This window comes from Heptranchias perlo, chromosome 32 (assembly GCF_035084215.1).
Source record: "Heptranchias perlo isolate sHepPer1 chromosome 32, sHepPer1.hap1, whole genome shotgun sequence".
Taxonomy (NCBI): Eukaryota; Metazoa; Chordata; class Chondrichthyes; order Hexanchiformes; family Hexanchidae; genus Heptranchias; species Heptranchias perlo.
Window position 1 is genome coordinate 18,791,283 of NC_090356.1, and position 20,464 is coordinate 18,811,746.

The following is a 20,464-nucleotide window of genomic DNA, read 5'->3' on the forward strand; positions in this document are numbered from 1 at the left end:
TACTGCCGGGTACTTTTCACAGCTCAAGTAGACACAGTATGAAAACTTCACTCCCCAACCATTACGCTTTGCAGTAAGACTCTGCCCCACTGCATTTCACTAAGAGCTGGAAGGGCTGATGATTATAAACACGTTTGGCCAGTCTCAACCCGTTTCCAAGCACACATGGTCCCACAGAATTAATATCCCTAATTCAGCAGTAAATTGGCTTTCTCACTCAGAGAGGCCACAGAATGAGTGATGTGAGGAATGGATCGTCTTTTGAGGCCGGGGCCAAGGGTGCTTTACCCTGCATTTAACCCTTGCTATACCTAACTTGGAAGTGCTTGGTGGAACAGTGTAGAGAGCTTTACTTTGTATCTAATTGTCCTATATCTGACCTCAAGTGCTTGATTGCAATATTGGTGCCTGAAATGGAAAGAATTCCATTCCTCAGCATCATCATCCCTCAACTTGATGAACAGAAGAATCATAGCAACAAAAAAAAAGCCTAACAATTTTCAACCTGTCGTTCCATTTGCCCATGTGTAACTGCAGAGTATTTTACCTGTTCACTAAGAATCTGTACACAGGATCTGTGATTGTAGTTTGTAACAGAGCTGTGCTCCTCGTAAGCCAATACACAGTAAATCAATGTGACTGGGGGTGGGGCGATGGGTGGAAAGCAGGGAAGAAGACAAGACAGATAAATCTGCTGCTCACTAAAATGGCTTGCTTCCCAACGACCAGCCCAATTCTGGGAGTACATTGGTCAGAGGCAGCCCCTCCTTATAAAGGTACACCTCCACCCAGGGGAAATACGAAAGCTGACAAGGCTAGGATCAGCCTGCGAGTGAAGACACTTTTGCAAACAACAGAAAGCAGGATCCTGAAACTATGGCTTCTGCAGGGCAGAAGGGGTGAACATTGAAATGTTTTCCAGACAGTGTGAGTTCTTGCCGGAAGGCTGGCTTGAAAAGCGGTACCAGGATCCTCTGTGAGCACATCATTACCAATGGGTCAAAAGGGAGGGACCGGATCATGGTTGGCTTCGAAAGGCACCCTGATGAGGACTTCAGCACTGCCTATATCATTCAATGCTATTGTCTAGCTCCAGGCCCTCAAAACCTTCAGTTTGAGGTCTAGTTTAACGAAGGGATGGAAATTTATGTGCTCAATGTACTTAACCATAGATGGTAGGTGCATTCATCTGGGCGCTGTGTCAACCATCATTGTTAACCTACTTCAATGATCTCTCCACCACGGAAGTATAAAGATTCTTCTCAAAGGTCTGGTCTCACTTTTAAAGCAAGATAAAGTACCTTTCACAGCCTCAGGATGTCCTGAAGCACTTTACAGCCAATTAAGTACTTTTGAAGTGGAGTCACTGTTGTAATGTAGGAAACACAGCAAGGTCCCACGAACAGCAATGAGGTAATGACCAGATAATCTGGTTTTAGTAATGTTGGTAGAGAGATAAATATTGGCCAGGACACTGGGGAGAAGTCCCCCGTTCTTTTTGAAATAGTGCCATGAGATCTTTTACATCTACCTGAGAGGGCAGATGGGACCTTGGTTTAACGTCTCATCCAAAAGGCGGCACCTTCGACAGTGCAGCACTCCCTCAGTACTGCACTGAAGTGTCAGCCTAGATTTTTGTGCTTAAATCTCTGGAGTGGGACTTGAACCCACAACCTACTGGCTCAGAGGCGAGAGTGAAACCAAATGAGTCAAAGCTGACACATCGGCTCTTGCCATAAAAGAACCCTGAGATTGGACTTTTCCTTTCCCAGGAATGTCTCTCTGTCCTTGCCTTAGAGGAAAGGTTGAAATAGTCAATAACTGTTCCCTAAAGTTCCAGTTACCAGGGAGTTGAAGCACCTATTGACCCAGACCTAGTTACAGTGAAAGTTGGGGTGGCCCATTGAGACTGTAGCTATATTGTCTCAGAATGGTTCCCTGACTTCCAATTGCACCTTACAGAAATACATCTAAGTTCTAGAACTTTGAAGGGGGTGCAAATCTCTGAAGCAGCATCCTCTGCTTCCATTTTGAAATTCACCAATTACATGACATGGGATCCAAAGTGTCACATCAATCGATCATGTGGTTGTGAATAGCTTGCCTCTCCCTTTGCTTTCCATTTGCAGTGTTTGGTATGACTGGAAAACTTTGGGCATTGGCCTCCTTCATCAAGAAGGCAGATTTTAGCCATTGTTGCAAATTTATTGTCTGTACTAGATATTCTCTCATGTTCAGTATCACCAGTTACTCACATAACCTGACCGTACGTGCTCAACGATCTCGAGAGCACTTTTACCGTCCAATATCTAGTTATACAATAGCAGCAGCTGTAACAATAAGATGTGTGTACGGGATTCTGTGATCTCACACATGCCCCGTATTCATTTCCCCAGTCTTACGGCAGGCAGACTGATAAGCACTTGAGTGAGACGAGACCAACTGTAAATCAACGAGCTGGCTCATTTTATATATAAAATACATAACTGATAAGAATATCGGTATCACAGTCCAATTTAGCTATTTCCTATCACTCTTCCGAACAGCAAAAATAATAAAATATGCAATCTTTGCATTTGATATGATCCTCCATTAACTTTACTAGCTAGTATCACTGAACTGATTGGTGCCGACTTAGAGAGCTTTCTGCCTCTTCCAAACTACACCTTGGATAAGAAACCTTCCCCTCCCAATCTGAAGTGGGAATCATGGTCTCCCAAGCTACACCTCCTGCTGCACTCAATGAATGAAACCAATATTGTAGGTGTGAACCCCTCTGAAATGTGTTAATAACCATTGTCTCAAACTGATATGATATTGCAGGTGTATATAATTCTGTTTCTTCTGATGTCCTGTCAGATCTAATCAACATTTACAGACAACTTGTGTGTTGCTGATGGCCTCTGTGCTACAAGTGATCTGATCAAGAATCTCAGCCACAAGGGCACTGCTGACTGTAGAGCCTGGGACTGGGTATGTGTGACTGCTGATAGAGCAAATTTGATGGCAGGTGATGTGTCTAACAATTTCCTTACTCTGTTGCTGAAATCAGCAACAAACTCAGCTATAATCTTGAGTTTGCCAGCTGCTCATCCACTAAACAGCAACCCATCAAGATGACTGTAAAGGGAGATGAAGCCGGATCAGTGAACTGCATTCATCCATGATGGCACGCAACTACACAAACATTATTCTAAATTGTTTTTCTGTTGGCAAAGGTCTGTTGTCAATCAAGATTAAAAGCGTTCCTCCAGACTAGTACAAATGACTGACAAGTCCATTGCTCCCCAACAAACCCATGAGGGCATCCGATGTCTGTCTAGTAAACACCCATCGGCATGGAGAATTGCAAAAAATGGAACGTGCTGCTCAGATAGAAGACCTTAATCAACCAGTTTGATGGGAGGAGGATGAGGTTCAACACTGTATCACCCAGCAAATGGTGGGTCGTTCGGCACTAATGGGATTCAGCTCAAATTCTTAAATGCTGTTCTAGGTGAGAAGGGGGAAGAACACCAATGATGGAGAATAGCACTGGGAGCCACCAACTCACTTTGGAGCCACCCTTGATGAATATGACTCTGTTTGAGGCACACATACCCACAGTGTTCCAAAGCACAGCTGTGGGTGCCATCCACAAGAAGGGGGATCTAATGAGCCTGAAAACTATTGAGGGATCTCATTGACATCAATGGCTCTCAGGTGGTCCTCAGGGTTATATCAAATGTTTTGAGGGACTGCGGAATAACAACTCTCATAAGGATTCTATAGTACAAGTGATGGCTTTAGACAAGATCACAGAGGATTGTCAGATTTAGGGGAAACCCACTTCCACCACTTTCCATGATTTTCAAAAGGCTTTCAACTTAATGACCCTCATGAAGAAGCTGGAAACTAAGGGAGGCCAAATCATGAATTTTATCTGGGATGTACACACCAGCTACAAGATCCATGTAAGGGCAGATGGGAGACTAACTGAAACCAGCTCTCTTGAAAGAGGCAAGGTTGTCCACTGTCACTCATTCTATTTAACGTCTTCATCAGTTTGTTGGATGGCATCGTAAAGATGTACTTGATGCGTCCCAAATTTTTCTGACGGTATTGTGATGCTCCTATTCATAGATACTTTGTTAATGGATTCACCTGAAGCTTTATCCACCATCTTAAACAATGGTCTAATCAGTGGAATGTGGTGATGGGTGCCTCCAAGTGTGGTATTACAGCTTTGCACAGCTGAAGTGAGAATCTCAAAGGCATTGTTTGGAAGATACAAGGGGAATCTGTTCCACTATTGACTCATAGCAGAAACTGATGCCAACTTCAGCCTAGACACAGCCCTTATAGCACTCAGGAATAACCATGAATGGCTGGGATAGCAGCTTCCCAGTGCTAAAACTTTTCACATTATCAACTAGGGCCACCTTTCTGGGTGTAAACCAAATGGTACTGTTTATAAGTGACCTGTGCCAAGTTTCTAAAATATAAAACTCACACTAAAATTGCATTTTCCCATTTACTTCTGTGTCTCACGATGTAGAGCTGTGATTATTGAGGTTTTCAATGAATTTTCATCAGCTGCAAACATCTTAACTCGAGCCCTGCCCCAATCTGGTTTAGACTCTGGCAAAAAGATGTATCCCTTACTGTTGACACCGTGGCATTTTATCTCAATGGAGGACAATGATTCTCAGGCTGCCAAAAGTCCCCAGCACTTGCTGTGTCCAGGGGCGTCTTTCCTTGACTATTCTCTGCTGGTTGTACTCTGGGGACTCTAATGGGCACAACTTTTCCTCAAGTTTCATGTCATGCTGGAGATGGCAGTTCCTTCTTAATCACTCCTACTGAGGGTCCAAGTTTTCTTCTTAACCTACTTATTACCACCATACTGATGGTCCTGCATTTAGCAGATCAACAGATTAGCATCTGTGTGCTTTGCCTCCTCTCCTTCTCTCTGTCCTGGTCCTCTCTTGCGGCCAACAGAATAAAAGGGGCAGTAGCAACATGGATACAAAATTGGCTAAAGGACAGGAAACAGAGAGTAGTGGTGAATGGTTGTTTTTCAGACTGTAGGGAGGTGTACAGTGGTGTTCTCCAGGGGTCGGGTGCTGGGACCACTGCTTTTCTTGATATATGTTAATGATTTGGTCTTGGGTGTATAGGGTACAATTTCAAAATTTGCAGATGACACAAAACTTGGAAGGGTAGTAAACAGTGATGAGGATAGTGATAGACTTCAAGAGGATATAGACAGGCTGGTGGCATGGGCGGACATGTGGCAGATGAAATTTAATGCAGAAAAATGTGAAGTGATACATTTCGGTAGGAAGAACGAGGAGAGGCAAAAAAAACTAAAGGGCTCAACTCTAAAAGGGGTACAGGAACAGAGAGATCTGGGTGTATATGTGCACAAATCATTGAAGGTGGCAGGGCAGGTTGAAAGCGGTTAAAAAAGCATACCGGATCCTGGGCTTTATAAATAGAGGCATAGATTACAAAAGTATTAAAGTCATGATGAACCTTTATAAAACACTGGTTCAGCCACAGCTGGAGTATTGTGTCCAGTTCTGGGCACTGCACTTTGGGAAAGATGTGAAGGCCTTAGAGAGGGTTCAGAAGAGATTTACTAGAATGATTCCAGGGATGAGGGACTTTAGTTACGTAGATAGACTGGAGAAGCTGGAGTTCTCCTTGGAACAGAAACGGTTGCGAGGAGATTTGATAGAGGTATTCAAGATCAAGAAGGGTCTAGACAAGAGTAGGTAGAGAGAAACTGTTCCCAGCGGAGGGGTTAAGAACCAGAGGACATTGATTTAAGGTGATTGGCAAAAGAACCAAAGGTGACATGAGGAAAAACTTTTTTACACAACGAGTGGTTAAGATCCTGGAATGCACTGCCCATGGGGGTGGTGGAGGCAGATTCAATCATGGTCTTCAAAGGGGAACTGGATAGAACTTAAAAGGCAAACATTTGCAGGGCCACGAGGATAGGACAGGGGAGTGGGACTAGCTGGATTTCTTTTGCATAGAGCCGGTGTGGACTCGATGGGCCGAATGGCCTCCTGCTGTAACCTTTCTCTGATTCTATGGTGTATCTGTTATTGCCTCCTTCTCTTTAAGTGCATATCTCTCTATTAATTATCTCTCTCTCTCAGTGTCCGTTCACTGTCTCTATGTCCTGTTATCTCCCAGTATATTGTCCTTCCCTCTGCCCTGGCGTTTCTCTTTACTGTCCCCGCCTGCCCTGGAATATCTTTATTATCGGCTCACCCCACCCTGGTGTCTCCCTGTTTATTGACACTCTGCCCTGATGTCTCCTCATTCATTGTCCATCTCTTTCCCCATGGTGTGTCTCCCTCTGGTTATTACTCATCTGCGCTGATATGTCTTTGGTTACTACACCGCTGACCTGGTATTCCTCCATTTATTGCCCCTCTGTCCTTCTATCCCTCTGTTTATTGGCTCTCTATCAATTGATCAGTGTATTGGTGTTTCTGGGCTCCATTAACCCTCTCTGTATCTATTGATCCGTGCATTGTTTGAGCGCGCCTGGCGGACCCTGCCTCGTCTCCATGATGGCGGCGGGAGGCGAGTCCGCGGCCTCCTTCTACCCCTCTGCCTCATAGTGCCCTTTCCTTCAGTCAGTTTCGGAGGCGCGCTGTCGACCCCCCACTCCAGCCTAACCCTCACCTTTCTTTCCCCACGGGCTGTTGCTGGGTCCCGGCTCGATTTGCCCGCCCTCTCTTGGGCCTGCTATCGAGGTTTGTCGCGCTCGCCGTGCCGCTGCTTCGGGCTAGCTGGGCCCTGCCGCCGCCATCTTTTCACTCACAGATCGATTGCTATAGCCGGGGCTTCCCGCAGCCGCTAGAGCGCATGCGCTCGAACCGGGACGCACAAACGAATCCTCTCCAACTGGGCGGAACTGCGCATGCGCGAACCCACTGCCCCCGGGCGCCGTTGTGCCGTGTTGAGCGCGTGCGCGTCTCTGGCCGACCGTGTCTTGCGCCTGCGCATAGAGCGTTTTACGCGTGCGCTGTGCGGCCGGGGGCGAGTGAGCCGAGAAGCTAAAATGGAAGATGAGGAAATCGCGGATAATTGGGAGGAAGCGGCCGATAGTGGGGTAAGGAGCAGAGGATGAAGCCACAGTGAGGCTGGGGCTTCTTAAAAACCAGTCTCGTGGTTTGTTGACGCGGTTAAATAGTTTTCTTAAGGCCCGAGAGTTAAGTAGGAGCAGAGTGTGCAACAGTTAAAGGGTCCAAGTGAGTGTCGGCCACAAGTGTGGGGGCAGGCAGCAGGGGAAGCGGCATGAGAAGGAGTGAGGGGGCAATAGAGCGGAGCAAGGGCAAGGCCTGGGCCCAGGCCTGCAGTAGCTTGGAACTGCTATACTCTTTAGTAGGGAGTCAGCGCTGGCAGCAGTAGGGAGACTAAATACCATAACATGACCAGAAAAGGTATTGGAAGCGAGTGATGCGGATTCCAGAGCGATGGAGGTAATGTATCCACTGCAGCGGGAGGCGCGGACTTTGCTGCCAACTCCCAGAAGTGGACAGGCGGATCTCCCACCTCACTCTCTTGGCGAAAGGTGGGAGGGTGGGGGTAATGGTGATGACTTTTCCAGTGACGATAATTGGAAGAGAAAGCTGCGTATCTCAGAACAAATTAATGCAGAGTTTAGCTGCTGGATAGCAGTGGGGTTTAGGATATTTTTAAATCAGATTATAGTGAAAAATCTGTGGGATTCACTTGACAATTGAAGTCAACACTCTCGGTTGTCTGGATTCCAAACCAAATACTTTTGAAGTTTTTCCACCTCTTCCCCTCAATATTATTTAATAAGTTTGTAGAACTTTTTTTTTAAAAAAAGCAAGGGTTGTGCTTCTGCAATGGGAATACTGTACAAAAATCCCTTATTAGCAAAAACTTTTGAAACCAACAATGTAAAGAATCCAATTCTTTAAATTACCAAAAAAACTTGATTATCATTGAGAGACAGCATCTTCAGAGTTCTGCCCAGCAGCATACAGAAGGGGTAGGAAAAGCCTACATTCTAGATAAATTGTGCAATAAAGCTGTATTGTATTTGTGATAGTGGTTTAGAACTGGCAATCTGTTTTTGTCATACTGATGCACATGCAATGATGTATTATGGCATAATTTGCACCATTGTAAATAAAGCAATGTTGCATGAAGCCTATGTCCCTTAAGGTTTTCCAGTGCAGTTGAGTGTAAGTGACAATTTAAATATTGATCAAAACTCATTTCTTTAATGACTTGTTTTAAAAATGTATTAAAATAAAATTTTTCCTTCATCTTCTATAAGAATAGCAGAATTTTCTTGCTGGCAAAAAGATAACTAAGCTGAGAAATTCAGTCTCTTCCTAGAGATGGATTTGAATTATGACCACTCTGACCTGCTGACAAACAGGAAAGTTATAGATTTCTATAAGACTTGTATTTGAGGTAGTTAAATGGCCAATCGAAGATCATGATAGAAAGAACTTGGAGTATTAATTATTTGAGAGTTTTGAACCTGTTCAGGGAGCCTTATCTGATTCTGCAGTATCTAGGACAGGTAGATTTGTTTTCTAGTACAGTACCCTCCTTGAGACCCTACCTCTTCAGTCTGTCAACATTCAGGTCCAGAGGATATTATGGAAGGCCCATTTAATGCAATCAGTGGCCAATGCTCTTTTTATATTGAACCCAGGTGAAGGGTAAAAGCCCATAGTGCAGGACACCACCAAGGCTGAAAACCGTAAGAAGGGAAAGACGGGGAGATGAGTTCCAAGGATCTTATTCCCTGGAAAAAATGTTTGTGTTAAATAAGCCATTGTGTTGTAATGTGCAATGTTGCATTGATTATCCATGTCCCTGGTTATTCATGAGAATTTTCATGGATAAAGAGAGATCAATGTGATTTGCCAACAAGATCTGCTAGGGTGTGACAGCTGATCTCACAGCTCTCCCAACAGCAGTCATGGTGCCCCAATTACAAAGCTTGGTGCTGAAAGTAGTATGTGCTCACCTTCAGTGATCTTGCCAGTAACCCCCACAACTTTGATCTCAGCAGAGCTGCTAGCTTTAAAATCAATGCAGAGCCTGCTTGATTAATTTCACTCCTGAGATTGCTCTATGTGAGTTTTAAAGTTGACAGCTCTGCTAAGATTGGTATAGTATAGGCTGCCAACCTAACCACACACTGCCTTTAGAATTGTCCCTGTAGCTGGGGAGGAGGGAAACCATTGCTGGTTTTAGGGGAATGATTTTGATTGGCTGTCTGGTAGTTGGTGTTGTTGCCAAGTGCATTAGGGTGTGGAGCTGGGTGAACAGCTGTTGTAGCAGAGAATCTTGCTAGGCATGCGTAATGGAGCTGAGTTCTGCTGGAGTGGACTGAGGTGTGTGGAAAGGCAAGGCAGTGCAAAAGCAATGTACAGTAATTTGGAGATTCTTGACTCTCCACCAGATATGTCCTGTTCATTATGGCAGATAATTGAGGTTCCACTGCAGACATTGCAGCCTCAATACAAACGGAACATTGCACCATGGTTTATTGGACAATCCAGCAAGCTCAAAGTAGAAATATATTTATCATCTTGTATACAAGATATCCAGTTATATTCCTTTTTATTTTTATATCTAGAATATTCAGAACTCAGACCTACCTGGACTCTGGAAGGTCGATTGAACAGTTTGATTTTTAGTTGTGTTGGTGAAACCTGGATACTGCAACATCTGACAGCTGGTTATAAACAAAAACAGCAAATACTGGAAATACTCAGTGGGCCAGTAAGCAGCTGTGGAGAGAAGTGACAATTTAATGTTTGAGACGTTCACACCTGAAACATTAGCTTATCTGTTCTCTCCAGAGATGCTGATCGGCCTGCTCAGTGATTCCAATGTTTTCTGTTTTTGTTTTGGATTCCCAGCAACTGCAGTATTTTTGCTTTTTCATTATAAAATTATACAAGCATAGAAAGTTCAGAGGAGCACTGATCATAGTGGTAGCCATTAAAATAGAACAGAAATGTTGCAATGAGAAGAGAAAAAAGATTACGGCTAGAGGTAAAAGACAGGTCACCTATCCGACTACAAACTTTTTCTTGTATCCATTCCAGTCGTATGTGAGAGTTGTTATGAGAGCAATATTCTAATCTTGGATTAAATGGGCTTTATAGAACTGAAAGACTTGCAACGTATCACTTTTTCATGCTTTTCAGACATCCCAAAGTGCTTTACATACAATTAATTATTTTCTCAAGTGAAGTAGCTGTTACATAGGCTAATGTGGCAGCTAATTTCCATGCAGCAAGATCCCACAAACTGCAATTGGATGAATAACCAGTTAATCTGTTTTTGGTGATGTTGATTGAGGGAAGAATGTTGGCCAGGACACCAGGAGAAGACTCTGCTCTTCAACCAGTTTCATGTTTCATCTGAAGGACAGCTTCTCCTTCACTGCTGCCCTGGAGTGTCAATATTAAATTATGTGCTTAAGTTGGAGTGGGACTTGAACTTACAACCTTCAGAATCTGTGGCAAGTGCTGCCAATTGAGCCAAGCTGGCACTAAAGAGTTGTTGAAAGAAAAAGCTTTTTGGCACAAAAGAGGAGGTCAAGCTTTTTGGAAGTAGCTTTAGCAGTGGAGGTGATCGTAGAATGTAATCGCACAGAATTAGGCCATTTAGTCCATCAAGTCTGCCCTAATGTTTTTCTCTATGTGGGAGTACCATTTGAGGTGTGGTGCGATAATGCGGCCTAGAGTATGAACAGATGAAAATAGACTTAAGGTGGAGCTATCCAAGGCAAGATGACAGGTGCTGTTAAACTTGCAAGAGACATGAAGAAACTGTCTGAAGAATTGAAATAAATAAGATTTTCCTTGCCCATCAAAGGACACTGAGGAAATCAAGATGTAGTGATTCAGGCACTGCACTGCACTGCAGGATGAATGGAGGTCGTGAGTACTGAGGGCGAGTGATCTACAAGAAATGGAATGTAAAGTAGAATCCGCAGAAGAGTAGATCGGGTTGGATAGGGAAAGAGAGCGAGCACAGAGAAACTGGGTTAATGGAAAAGAGAATGAACCATCAACTGCAGTACTGATGAAACTATTAGCCATCAACACATGGAAAAAAGTGTGATTTGGGGAGGTACAAGTGTTGTGGAAGTGCACCCAAGCAAGGGAAGGAAATGTAATAAAAATTGCAAAAAATATGGATTGTATTGTAAAAGTGCTTGACATTAGGATTGGTGTCTGGGTATTACCAGGGAGGGGGTTCCCTCATTAGCTCAGGCTAGTGGGGAATAACTGGTTTTGGTCAGGGCTGGTTTGTCTGTTTTTGATCCAGAAACTCTGAATTCAATAATGTTTTAATGGTTTTGTTTTTATATAATTGCTCATCAGCCCTGTAACAGTTCAGATATTAAATGTTAATGATAGATGGTGCACAATATACATTTGAAATGGATGCTGTTCAATGATATGCAGCCTCTTTGCATACATCAGGGCTCTATAATTCGCCGTCGCGCCTTTTGGGGTATAGAGAGGGCAATGCACGTGTGGATGTTGAGCAAGGAAAGAAAAGGGCTTACCCCCAGTGGCTGAATAACTGACATACACAAAGTAGCTGCCTTAGTGCAATACAGAAGGACTGTTGGTACATTAGTGAATTTCCTTGTAAATGATTGATCTGATATTCTAAACTTGAGTGTTATCTTTTTACTGAAATGGCAATGTCCTGTTGAAACTGCTATGACTTTCCCAGTGACTGGTTTGCCATTCCTGGTAACAGGTCATTTTAGGGAGCATTTACACTAACTGCAGCATTGACGTGAGGTTGTAGTTAGTGTAAATGCAGCCTGCGTCCAGCTCCTTAATCCAGGGGCCTGTCCTGACACTGAAATTAAGCAAAGTGAGAATCCCTGGAGAAGTGAGTCCTACTTCATTTCGGGGTCAGTTTATATCTTCACTCCTAGTTTACAATCCAAGTTTATAATTAGTGTAAAGTGGTGTTGTGGAGTGTGAATGCACCTGCAGACAAACTTCTGGTAGAGCAATTATTTCCCATCCCCTTTAGGAGGTCTGCAGTGTTTTAACAATCCTAGTAGCACAGCTAATGCTGCATCATCCTTGCTGTCCCCAAGCACCTTTCATTTTCTATTTTAAAATGGCCATAAATCAAGAAGCACGATGCCTTCTGTCAGATCTGCCATGCTTCTAAACCCCACTTCGGTGGTAGACTGTTGCGACTTCAATCAACACATAATTTGTGGCACACTAAACTGGCACTTGCCTATTCTACTCGTTTCTTTGACTTTATTTGGTGAAATAGATTTTTCTTTTGATAGTTTTCGCACCATCATATTTACCAGGCTGCTTAATGTATTTCAAATCCGGCTAATCCACTTTGGCTGATCATTACTGGGCTGAGTGTCCATCTCTGTCTACAGCTAGGTGTTCAGCTGAATATTGTTTTACAGAGCACCTTTGTGTGTATACGTATATATTTACGTGTGTGTGTTTTTCCTTTCTTGCAGGAAATTGAGCGACGACTGGAAGCAAAACTAAAGATCCAACAGAAGGAAAAGTAAGAATTATTTCTGAAAAATCACTAAAATTGTTTGTTATTGGCTCCCCCTGATGGCTCAACTGGTAAGTACCTGATTCTAAAACTGAGGAAAATCCTGGTTTCTATCCCCAGTCAGTGCTGCGTTAGCTGATCTCAGCTGGGGCAGCATTACATGAATAAATTCAGGGGTGAGAAATAACCATTCAGCTCATCAAAGCTCATTCTTCTAGTATCCTAATTCAACTATCACAGCAGCCTACTCTAATTCGATTATGTTTTTGCCTCTACTGCCTCTCCTGGAGGATTATTCCGGACATTTATTGTTCTTCCTAATAAGTTTTGATTTTGCTTTCCACTAATTTAATGTACTTTGGTCTTACTTCCCTAATTTTTGAAGTACCGGGTTTGCTTTATCTAAACCATATACTTTGAGGTCCCCTCTTAACTGCCTTCTTCACCTTAAAAATTGAGCCTCAGTGCCCTTGAGCTAGAGAGGTGAAAAATCAGCCAGCGTTCAGGTGCCTGATTGTTATGCAATATTTCCAGCAGAGATCACATATGAACAGTGCGGAGAGGACAGGATCTGGCATGGATATGGTGGTTTTCACAGCTAGATATCCTGCTCGTGCTCACTGTCTACAAATGTAACCCCACTATTTAAAAAAGGAGGTAGAGGAAAAAAAAACAGGGAATTACAGACCAGTTAGCCTAACATCAGTAGTGGGGAAAATGCTAGAGTCTATTATAAAAGATGTGATAACAACACTTGGAAGGCTTTAACGGGATTGGACAAAGTTCACATGGGCTTATGAAAGGGAAATCATGTTTAACAAATCTGCTGGAGTTTTTTGAGGATGTAACTAGTAGAATAGATAGGGGAGAACCAGTGAATGTGGGGTATTTGGATCTTCAGAAGGCTTTTGATAAGGTCCCACACGAGGTTAGTGTGCAAAATTAAAGCACATGGGATTGGGGGGAATATACTGGCATGGATTAAGAATTAGTTGACAGACAGGAAAGAGTGTAGGAATAAACAGGTCTTTTTCTGGGTGGCAGCCAGTGACTAGTGGGGTACCGCAGGGATCAGTGCTTGGGCCCCAGCTATTCACAATATATATCAATGATTTGGATGAGGGAACTAAATGTAACATTTCCAAGTTTGCAGACAACACAAAGCTGGGGTGGAATGTGAGCTGTGAGGAGGATGCAAAGAGGCTCCAATGTGATTTACACAAGTTGGGTGAGTGGGCAAGAATATGGATAAATGTGAGGTTATCCACTTCGGTTGTAAAAACAGAAAGGGAGATTATTATCTGAATGGTGATAGATTGGGAAAAGGGGAGTTGCAACGAGACCTGGGTGTCCTTGTACACCAGTAGCTGAAAGTGAGCATTCAGGTGCAGCAAACAGTAAGCAGGGCGAATGGTATGTTGGCCTTCATTGCAAGAGGATTTGAGTACAGGAGCGGGGATGTCTTACTGCAGTTATTCAGGGCCTTAGTGAGACCACATCTGGAGTATTGTGTGCAGTTTTGGTCTCCTTATCTGAGGAAGGATGGAGGGAGTGCAACAAAGGTTTACCAGACTGATTCCTGGGATGGCAGGACTGGCGTATGAGGAGAGATTGGGTCGACTAGGCCTATATTCACTGGAGTTTAGAAGAATGAGAGGTAATCTCATCGAAACATATAAAATTCTAACAGGACTAGATGCAGGGAGGATGTTCCCGATGGCTGGGGAGTCCAGAACCAGGGGTCACAGTCTCAGGATATGGGATATGCTATTTAGAACCGAGATGAGGAGAAATTTCTTCACTCAGAGGGTGGTGAACCCGTGGAATTCTCTACCACAGAAGGCAATGGAGGCCAAGTCATTAGATGTATTCAAGAAGGAGATAGATATGTTTCTTAATGCTAAAGGGATATGGGGAAAAAGCAGGAACAGGGTACTGAGTTAGACGATCAGCCATGATCATTTTGAATGGCGGAGCAGGCCCGAAGGGCCGAATGGCCTACTCTTGCTCCTATTTTCTATGTTTCTACTCGCATGAAGAATAGATACTTGGGTGCGGTATTGGAAGGCCGATGCTGCTAGTGGAACTGTACCCCAGAATGAATCAGTGTCTACCAGACACAAGGAGAGAAAATTAGGGGAAGGGAAATACTTAAACAAGCCGATTGTAATTTTCCAGCGCAGATTTCCAGATGGAGCTTTCTGACTTGGGTATCTGCATACAATACTGGAAATTGAACAGCTTGCTTAAATTTGCTGCTGATTGGGAGGGGACATGAAACTGACTTTTTCAGATGGACATGAAGGATCTCATGGCACTAGTCAAAGAGCAGAGAGTTCTTCCATTATCTGGGCCAACTTCAACCAACACAACCAGAAACAGATTAACAGGGCATTCATTGCATTTGCTGGCTGTGGGATCTAGCTGTGCAAATTGGCTGCCACTTTAGCCCAATGTCTACGACACTTCAAAAGTAATTGCGTGTATGTAAAATGATCGGTAAGTGATAAAGCACTATGTAAATGTAAGTCCTTTCTTGGAGGAGTGTGCTGAAGTACTGAGCAACAGACTATGGATCTTGTGGTGTAGGAAGTGTATCTGTGGGCAAGGCCCATTGTGGAACTGTTATTTATCAGCACAAGTATAAATTAGCTCAGAAGAATCACGTTTTTGAACTAACATGACAGTCGGTGACCTGGGGAGCTGCTAATACATTTTTACCCAATGTGTACAGGGCCAGGCTCTCCTTCTGGCATGATGTGAAACTGGATGGTAAAACATGGCAGTCATAACATTGACAATAGTTGAAAAACTGGCAGTGGTAATAGAAGTTAGTAACTCCAACCTCAGAACTGTCATGGAAACGGGAAATTTTTAATTTTTAAACAAAACATTTGTGGAATCAAAAAATCTGCCAGCGATTTCTGATCCTGATCATTGTCCAGTGGTCATCTCCATGCCTGCTTTGTGTCAGTGCTTTTCAAACTTCTGTGTGGTGGAAAGTCTGCCAATAACAAAGGACTCCTGTACCCACTTCCAAAAGAAAATAGTACTGTACAATTGCATAAAATGATTTAGTATACAGCAACAGAAATAATGCATTAGTAAATTAACAAATGCTGACATATGACAGGTGGACAGAAATCTTAGGATCCCAGCTTGAAAACCTGTACAATAAATTAACCAGAAGTGAGAATTAGACTTGGCTATTGGGTTTTTTTTTTTGGGAAGGGGAAGAGGAAGGGGAAGAGGAAGAGAAGAGAGAGGGAACAGTCTGCTTATATTTGCTGCTAGACTCACACATGAAGAATTACCATTTTGCCGAGGTGCTGGTGGGTCTCCAATGCTCGTGGAACTTTACTACAGTATGGGTTTCCAGTGGATAAGAGGTTGGGGTGATAAATTGAAGGAAAGGATGTAGAAATCATGCATTCAAGAAGCCAGATTACTTTATGCTGGAAGTATTCAGGTAAATGTAGGCCTGAGGTGGGTGACTTCTCAGTCCCTTTTGGGGTCGAAGTATATTGCTGCAAGTTTGAGTCGCAGAATGGTGATGCCCAAATAAGGATTGTGACCTATATAATGCACTATTTAGTACTGATGAAGGCAGTTATTTGGAATGTACAGTCACCCTGCAATTGAAAATATCTTAATTGACAGAGCCAGAATGTCTGTAACCCCTGACTGATATGATTTAAGAAAAATAAAAGGAAGTTAGTATTCTGCAGCCTGAAGAGCAATTAAACTTTGACCTCACCCTGTGTTTACTTAACAGCACGTGTGTTGAATCAAAAGGATATGGTTTCACCTGATCAGCATGTAATTCGGCATTTCATGGTATGACACTCCAATTTACCATGAGCATGGCCATGGGAGATCCTCTATATTGCAAAAAAGAACCTGTTTGTTCTCCAGCAGAAAGCTACTTTTAAACACAAAGTTTCACTAAAAAGTCTGTAACCAGTCAAAGCAAGTTGCTTATGATTCCACTCTCCCCTGCACTGCAGCCTAGCGATTAATGGCTGCTACCAATAAATGGGATAATCACTTTGTAATTAGGAGATCACATGGTTTTGGGTGGGGTGCGGAGTGTATATATTGTGAAGCACAAGCTATCACAATTGTGTGGGACAGGCTGGATGGACCAAAGGGTCTTTTCCTGTTTGTCATTGTTTGTAATCATGAAAATGAAGAAATGTCAGTAATCTGAGGTTGGAGGTGTATTGAACATGGTCTAGAACCTGGTATTTCTCTTAGATTTTGGAAAGTCAGAACAGAAGGGTTACATTATAGTGCTGATTGGCAGGCTCAGCACAGGCCAGGGAACTTCTGATCTTTGCCTCAACATCAGTGTTCTCTGAATTTACCCATTGAGCCATGGGGGAGGCCTGGCTTTTTTTGTTATGGCAATTTAAAAAAAAAATAATTCAACCCCTTTCTTTGTCCACCTAGCCTGACGAGAAGGCTGGGTGCACAGCCTGCTCGTGGCAACCACAGGTGCACAGTCACCTCTTACATGCTGAGCATTACCGCAGCTTTTGTTCCTTAGTACAGCTCAGGTTCAAGTTCTGTCACAATCATTTCTTGATTTGCGACCCAGCTGCCGCTGCCTTTCCTTTTTCCTTGTTTGACAAAACATTAACTGTTACCAATTAGGGATTGGGAGAGGGGGAAGAGATTCCAAAAAGTCAGTCTTAATGCTGTTTTATATTTAAACAGGAAATCAAAGCTGGCACCTAAAGGTCCCATCGTCATACAGGATGACCTCCACCCAATACCCTGCACTCCACAGATCCGCATTCTAAAGAGACCGACGAGTAACGGGGTGGTCAGCACGCCGCACTCTGCTACGAGACCTGCACCACAAGTCAAGTCACTGGCCCAGAGAGAAGCTGAATACGCAGAGGCAAGAAAACGGATCCTGGGGAGTGCGAGTCCTGAAGAAGAGGATAAAACCAATACAGACAGGTAAAAGGCAGGGCATGGGGAGCAGCCTTTACCCAATGGATAAAACTCCAAAGTTCTCTGCTGTGTGTTTTTGATCCATTTACAGTAGCTGACTCTCAAGTTCAGCCTAGCAGCCATTTAGTCATTCACTGGGGTACAAGTTGACTAATGTAGCATGACACTGTACCTGTGATGCCTGGTTGTCATGTTGCAGAATGCAAGTTCCCAGAGAGACTACTTGAACTCCGCCTGGGAGGGCTGCTGAACTGAGATGAATCATGGGACCGAGCAAGGTTTCCTCCACGGGTCACTGTTCCTATACTGGACGAAATTTGCCACTGGCTAGTGTAACAAATCAAGCCATCAAGCATTGACTGGTCAAAAGCAAAATATTGTGGATGCTGGGAAAAACAGAAAAGGCTGGAAATACTTAGCAAGTCAGGCAGCATCTGTGGAGAAAGAAACAGAGTTAATGTTTCAGGTTGTGACCCTTCGTCAGAACTGGAAAAAGTTGAAGATTAAACAGTTTTTAAGCACGTACAGAGCCAGGGAAAGAGGTGGGGAAGGGCAGGAGTGATTTAAATGACAAAAGGGATGATGGTGCAAGACAAGGAGGGCGTTAATGGGATAAGTAAAGAAACAAAAGATGGGTCTAGAGCTGTAAATGGCAACAGCAGAACCATTAGCAGCACTCGCTTTCTGGGAAAAAAAGGGGAGCAATGGTTATGATCTGCAGCAATGACTGGTGCTGCATTTGATTGTACATGGCTGTACTTAACCTAAGGAATGAAAAGCGGGAACATATGAGGTCACTGGTCAACAGTTTTTCCTTGTTTGTGTCAACCTTTCTCATGTCTGGGAAAGACCCAATTGAATTATTTAGTGACAAGGCATCCATGATGCTGAGGCACAATTGTTTGACTTTTATGATCAGATTATGGTGCCGTTTCCATTGTACTGGTTGGTGACAAGCCTGTCAGGATGGAGATGGCTTTGGGATATACACTGATCCTCGTATGAAATGTAGTCTGATTGCTCACACTTTTCCAAGATCACCCTTCATCTGAGGAAAAAGGTTAGCATTCAGAAATATTTCCTCAGGGCTCCCACAATGGGTAAAGGCAAAGATTGCCAGTCACTGATGTTAGCAGATCTCAGCTGGGATATAGTTGGGCTGCTACCTAGGGAAATGTTTTTAAAAATCAGTCAGGATTCTGTACCGTTTTGGAATTTTTGACTTTTTTTCCATAATAAGGATTTGTAAATGAGTTACATTGAAACGGTGTGTGTTAAATTAAACTGGATTTTGCATAGGTTTAAAATTCTCCTTCCAGCCCTATGCTGCAGTCAGAGACACGGGAGCTTATATGTTAATGATTCAAGCGTTGAAGATGTGCTTCACAACAACTGGAGACAGTTGGTAATTCATTATCTTGTTTCTGACTTCCTATAAACATTCGCACCCATTATCATTGGAATGACCATATACATTTGAGCCCAGCATGCAGTGTCTGCCAAGAAACCACTCTTGGGAGGGGAAGTAGTCGGTCTTATTGACAGGCTTACTGGCGAATCATTGGGAAAGAATTTGGAGGGACAATCTTCCCACTTCCTATGTTCTAAAGTAACAAAAAGGAGAGGAAAACCTCCTGCATACAGTTAGTTGGTGAGGTCTGTTGAGAGGATGGTCATTAAGGTCCAGGCAGATCTCCTTTTATGAAGAAAGCTGTTATGCACCATTGTTTTGCTCCAAGTACACTATCCCATGATTAAATATTGGACAGTACATGTGTCCTCCTGAACCTAAGACACTGAGACCACCAATGGTAGTGACCAGCGCCACTGAACCAGAGAGAATATCTGAAACTTGTAATAGTTCCCACTCCTAATTACTAGCCATTGACTCCTGCTGGAAAGTGTACATATATGGACACTGAGCAAGAGCAGAATTAGATTTGGCTGTGATGCTCTTTGTAATCAAATAGCCTGCCAGTACTTGCTGTCTGGGCTCATATGAGGGATGGCTGCTAGGGGCCATGGAACTGTACCCTGGCAAGAGTAGAGAGGAGTTCTGCTCATCCCAGGTGTCCCCTGAATCCTGGCAGTAATTTCTGGCCAGAGGTTCAGTGTACACAAATGACTTAATTTGGAAGCAGTGATGTCACCTGTCCCATCTCTCAAGATACTTGAGTGGGGAGCCACTTACTTCTGCTTGTTAGTCAATAGGGCCTAATAGTCAGCACAAGGAGACTGAGCAGTGGAACTCCCAAAGTTCAAGGAATTGCCTATTTGGAACACCTGAGGTGCTCTACTTTAAGTGACATTCGGAGCTGAAATGAGCAGAGTCTAGCAGGCCTGGGAAAGGATTTATTTTAAATAACCTGTTGCTTCATGATTCAAGAAGGTCCACCAGCTTTGTCTAGCCATGGCCATTCCTACAGAACTTCCCTGAAGAGAGATTTCAAAATAGTCACTGCCTCAAATGATTTAAAGTTGCCGATTGGGACAAACCTGAAGGATCCTTGCTTCTAAGTATACAATAGGACGTTGCTGAAGTTTCATGTGGTTTCAGCACATATATATCTAATCATGTTCAGACAATGGATAGATTATGCAAGTGCTGAAACATTTCTCTCCAGCGAGACTGCAAGGGCCACATTTCAGAAAGGTTCTTCCAAATCTTTGAGAAAACTTACTTAATCACTATCTCCTGTCCATCATCTGTTTTCTGAGCTTTCTAAAAATAGTTTCATTTTCTGATGGACCGATTTCAAAGGATACACTTAACAAGTTCACAGGTCAAGTAGTTAACCTTGTACTTTCAAGCTCTGGTGCTCTGGTCCACATTTAATTGATGTCTTTGTACAGGCAGCGCCATAATTGTCTTTTTATAAAAATCTTTTCCTCCACTTCTCTCCTGAAGCCATGGACCTCTTGCTGG

At 43.4% G+C, this 20,464-nt stretch overlaps 2 protein-coding genes and 1 long non-coding RNA gene across 3 annotated transcripts in view; 1 reads left to right on the forward strand and 2 right to left on the reverse strand.

Annotated features, from left to right (window-relative positions):
* Positions 1-6,862, reverse strand: part of zbtb17 (zinc finger and BTB domain containing 17) — a 27,451-nt gene extending 20,589 nt beyond the window's left edge. Inside the window, exon 1 of the mRNA XM_067970541.1 lies at positions 6,688-6,862. The gene's annotated coding sequence lies outside the window, so the exon portion shown is untranslated. The remainder of the gene's footprint in view (positions 1-6,687) is intronic.
* szrd1 (SUZ RNA binding domain containing 1) overlaps positions 6,562-20,464 on the forward strand; it is a 22,821-nt gene continuing 8,918 nt past the window's right edge. The window contains exons 1-3 of the mRNA XM_067970543.1: positions 6,562-7,117; positions 12,533-12,582; positions 17,296-17,544. Of these exons, the coding sequence (XP_067826644.1) occupies positions 6,926-7,117; positions 12,533-12,582; positions 17,296-17,544 (491 nt within the window). The 5' untranslated portion in view covers positions 6,562-6,925. The remainder of the gene's footprint in view (positions 7,118-12,532; positions 12,583-17,295; positions 17,545-20,464) is intronic.
* Positions 15,430-20,464, reverse strand: part of LOC137301118 (uncharacterized) — a 16,455-nt gene continuing 11,420 nt past the window's right edge. Inside the window, exon 3 of the long non-coding RNA XR_010958228.1 lies at positions 15,430-17,972. This is a non-coding gene — a long non-coding RNA (uncharacterized lncRNA). The remainder of the gene's footprint in view (positions 17,973-20,464) is intronic.